This window comes from Corvus brachyrhynchos, unplaced genomic scaffold (assembly GCF_000691975.1).
Source record: "Corvus brachyrhynchos isolate BGI_N302 unplaced genomic scaffold, ASM69197v1 scaffold45, whole genome shotgun sequence".
Classification (NCBI taxonomy): Eukaryota; Metazoa; Chordata; class Aves; order Passeriformes; family Corvidae; genus Corvus; species Corvus brachyrhynchos.
In genome coordinates, this window is record NW_008238361.1 from 2,076,620 (window position 1) to 2,080,847 (window position 4,228).

General features: G+C 45.1%; 1 protein-coding gene across 1 annotated transcript in view; it reads right to left on the reverse strand.

Moving 5' to 3' along the window:
- Window positions 1-4,228, reverse strand: part of MBD5 (methyl-CpG binding domain protein 5) — a 43,089-nt gene that overhangs the window by 5,049 nt on the left and 33,812 nt on the right. Inside the window, 1 exon segment of the mRNA XM_017736024.1 lies at window positions 3,425-4,222. Within this exon segment, the coding sequence (XP_017591513.1) occupies window positions 3,425-4,222 (798 nt within the window).

The window sequence follows — 4,228 nt, forward strand, 5'->3', positions numbered from 1 at the left end:
TATAACACATCAACCTCAAGAAAATGAATGGTTCAGTTCCTGTTTCTCTGCTACCTCTTACTTGACATTTTACATAAATACAAATTTACTGAGTGTGCCTGTACACAACCTGGAAATGAAGTGGGAATGCAAATTCCCTCAGAATTCTGCCTTCCAATGAATCAATAATTAATATTCACCACAGATCTGACATGTGGACACGACAAGGTGGAGCAATGGGTGAGCAGCTGCCAAAATCTCTTGAAATAAGGCCCAAAATCACACGTCTAGACCAAATTTCAATGTCTTGAAGTCACACCTGTGCTAAAGAAATTGGGAATGTGCTGATCCAGGCACTTCCAGGAGTCTTTAATGGAGAAATCTGCACATGGGGAGCTGAGATTTCAATTTTCATGAAATAAATTCAATTATGCCACAAATTGTAGAGTTTTCCCCTTAAAACTGTGCTCACTTTCGATGCAAATACTTCCAATAATTCCTCCCCTCATTGGAGCTTGGCAGAATACAAATGCACACAGAAGAAACTGAAAACCTGGGGAGCTTTTCTAAGGACAAAGATGAGAAGAAAGGAATTGTGCCTATCCATGATAGAAATGTGTAACTAAGGAACAAACTGCCAAGGGCTGCCAGGAGAGAAACAGTAAAGTTCCACGTAAATCATGTTATCAAGAGTTAATATTGTGTTTGGGTAACAAAGGACCTCTTAAAGTAACAAAATATCTTCATTATTGGCATTCTGTGATGGTTATACATTAAAACCCACTTTTTTTTGGGAAGAAGTATCAAATTGCTACAAAACAGGGGATGGACAGCAACTCTAACAGAAATAACAATTAATAATATCATCAGTATCAACAGGCCACTGCACACCAAATCACACACAGAGAAGGGAGAAATCCTCCCTGTTTTACCTGCAGAACCAGAACAGCCCAGTTGAACCAGGCCAGTTTAACCCATGGAAAGTCACACTGAGAGCAGGATTTGCCCTGTTAAAATTCACCATGGAAAGCTCCCACAAAACCTTTGGCTGCTCTCAAAACCTGTTTAGGTGATTAATATGGATAATAGTCAAATTAATTGCTTAATGAAATACAACTCCTCTGGTTTGGGGTTAGACTCAGGCTTGTTTCTCTTCTTCCCAGACATTTCTGCTGCACTTCCTTGGGCTCCTCTAATTTCCAGTAGCCAAAAACCAAGGGAAGGAAGGTGCAGTATTCCTCCTTCTCCTGTCTGGATCCTCCACACAGACCCATTATTCCATTAAATACCTGAGTGCTCAAAATCTTTTAAATGGAAACAAAAATCAAATAATGCATAAAGACCAGAGAATGTACAAATCCCAACAGCAAATTCATGTCACAACACAGGAGGGTCACATTTGGTTACACAGAGACTTTAAAAGATGTTTTCAGGAAGCTCCAGGGAAAAGGAAATTTTCCCAAGTGCTGCAGGTCACTCCCCCATGGACTGGTGCAGAATTCCTGAAGAACATTTGGTTTTCAAGGTTGTTTCTTTGTGGTTTCCAAGGTTGTTTCTTAGTGGTTTCCAGGTGATTTCTTCTGGTTTGGTGTGGATTTTTCCCTGTGGATCCCTCCTTTCACCCTCAGCTCCTGCCCTCTGGAATGGGCGTTCACTCTGCACTGCTTGATGAAGGAATTAGACACACTTCTCCTATTTCTAAATTTAAAATGATTAATTAAGGGTGGTCTGATGCCAGAGGTGATCCATGATGTGGGACTTCCTCATGGAGAACGTGGACTGGTCTCCACCTTGATGTGAGCATTCCAAGGATCTGCTTCCCTGTTTTTTGTGCTTCAGTACACACTAAAATTGGTGTCCCTGCATTTAAGATCACACAACTCCCACACAACGCACAGAAACCCCACCACAATAAAGGAGGTTTGCACAAGACCAGCAGCACGTTCTGGTACCCACAAATTAGGGAGGAAACATGAAATTGCTCAGGAATGCAATAAGAAAATTCCCCTCTTTGCACAAGTTCTAAAAAAGAAACCCTTCAATTCTGTTAAACATTCAGGAGATTTGGACACCCAGGTTCTGAAGTTAATCCATCAAAGCACACTGGGGATGGCAATGTTGTTCCTGTGTTCCTGACTCCCACAGACAGGGATACTGGACATGGAATTCCTCCTGTTTCGTTTCATCCCTACAAGTTTGTGATCTTCTCCTGTGCCTCCACTTCCTAACCTGATGTGTAACTTGGGGATCTGAGCTTCCTAAGGGATGGGCTCTGAGACATTGTCCTGGTTTGGGCTGGGATGGATTAAACCGTGGAAAGCTCTGGAACATTCAGCACTTTCACCTGCCAAGGGAGACTGAAGTTCTCCTGCTCCAGGGGTGAAACCACTGTGGCCCAACAGCATCCAGGGTTTACAGCTCCAGTGGGGAGGGACTGGCAGATTCCCAGAGAAGCTGTGGCTGCCCCGGGATCCCTGGCAGTGCCCAAGGCCAGGCTGGATGGGGCTTGGAGCAGCCTGGGATAGTGGGAGGTGTCCCTGCCCATGGCAGGGGGTGGGATGGGATGAGCTGCTCATCCCCTGTCTCCTCTGGATAACTGCTCTTGGCTGAATTTTGGGAAAAGGAGCACTTTGGTCCAACCCACTCTCCTCATTTTAAGTGATTTGATTTCTTTGCGTCCCTGACAAACCCCTATTTCCTTAGATCTCTCCTTTCTGCTTATGCATTTTTCACATTTGCATTTTGTAGAATGGCACTTGAAAATATTTATAGGTGGAAGATGTGAGGCATTTTATGAGAACTACAAAGATATGATGTTACACAAGTAGTGGAGACCAGATTTGGGAAAATTTTCATAGTAAAATAACCAGTAACTCCTTGATAACTGCATTTCCTGTACGTTCCCCAACAAGCACATGATTTGTTGACACAAAAAAAAGGATTTCAGTATGAAAGAGCAAATTGGAACACTTTCCTTATTACTAAATGATGATCAGAACCTCCTTTAAAGTTGGAAATGTGTGTGCATTTCCTGTGAGGAGTGTGTGTCAATCAGCGAGATTTCACTCATTACAGATTCCTCAGTCTGATTAGGCCACTTCTCCTTTCTGCAGTTTCAACACTTTCAGGTATTTCCATATCAGATGCTTTGGACACAGGCAGGAATTTGTCTGAACACACCACGGAAGTGAGAACAATTTTTTGTTAACACCAAGAAATAATTTAACAAAACCCAGATCTAACCTGTCTCATGGCCCTGGCAGAGGTTTCTCAGGAAATTAAGGGGAAATTCAGCCCTACAAGCTACAGCTATGAACAAAAACCTTTTGTGGTGCTAAAAGAAGAGACAAAGATAAAATAAAGAAGACAAAATTTTGACAACCATTTGCGTGCCCGTGGGGGGAGAGAGAAAGAGAGAGAGATGTGCATAGAGATATAAATATACCTTCCCCTCCTCAGCGTTCTGTTGACATGAATTGTGAACCTCCTCTTCTCTGCCAAGTTTGCCAGGCCAGGCAGTCAGTCCTTTGATCTGGCCCCAGACCAAGTCGCCCACATTAAACGTCCTCGGCCTGTAGTGGATGAGCTCGTGGGACGAGGGGGAGTCGGGGTTCCGCAGGTCCTCCTCGCTGCTGATGCTCTTAGCATCCGAGGGGCTGGGCACACACCCGTTAATGCTTTTGGCATTAAAATCTCCATTGTAATGGATGTAGTCTTTCACTAAGGAACTTTCCAAGCTATTGGAGGAACTGGGAGATTGCTCTTCCAGGATCAGGTCTTGTTTGGAAGTGTTGAGCAACTCTCCGAAGCCCCTGTTCTGCTGCGGGCGGTTCCCGTTGATGTGTGCACATCGTTCCACAGTGTTCTCCAGTCTTTCCTTGAAACTCATCATAGTTCTTTTGTAATTGTTATACCTGAAATTCTCCTCCAGCATTTTCTCGCTCTGACAGTTCCGCTGTGCCAGCAGGGCCTGGTGCTGCTCCCCCTGCAGCAGCGGCAGCGTGGAGATGTTGTTGGGCCTCTCGTGGCACGGGCTGCTGCGGACATGGGCGGAGTGCTCCAGGAACTCCTCACATTTCCACCTGTTTATCTCCCCCACGGGGCTCTGCTCCCCTTCCCACTGCTTTTTGGGCGTGTTACAAGTGGCTGATTTGTAATACTCGTACCCATCCCCTTCACTGGAACTCTTGCCGTGCTCCGAGTTCTTCAGGACCCGCGTGCCCCGGGCGTTCCGCGCGCGCCCCTCGTG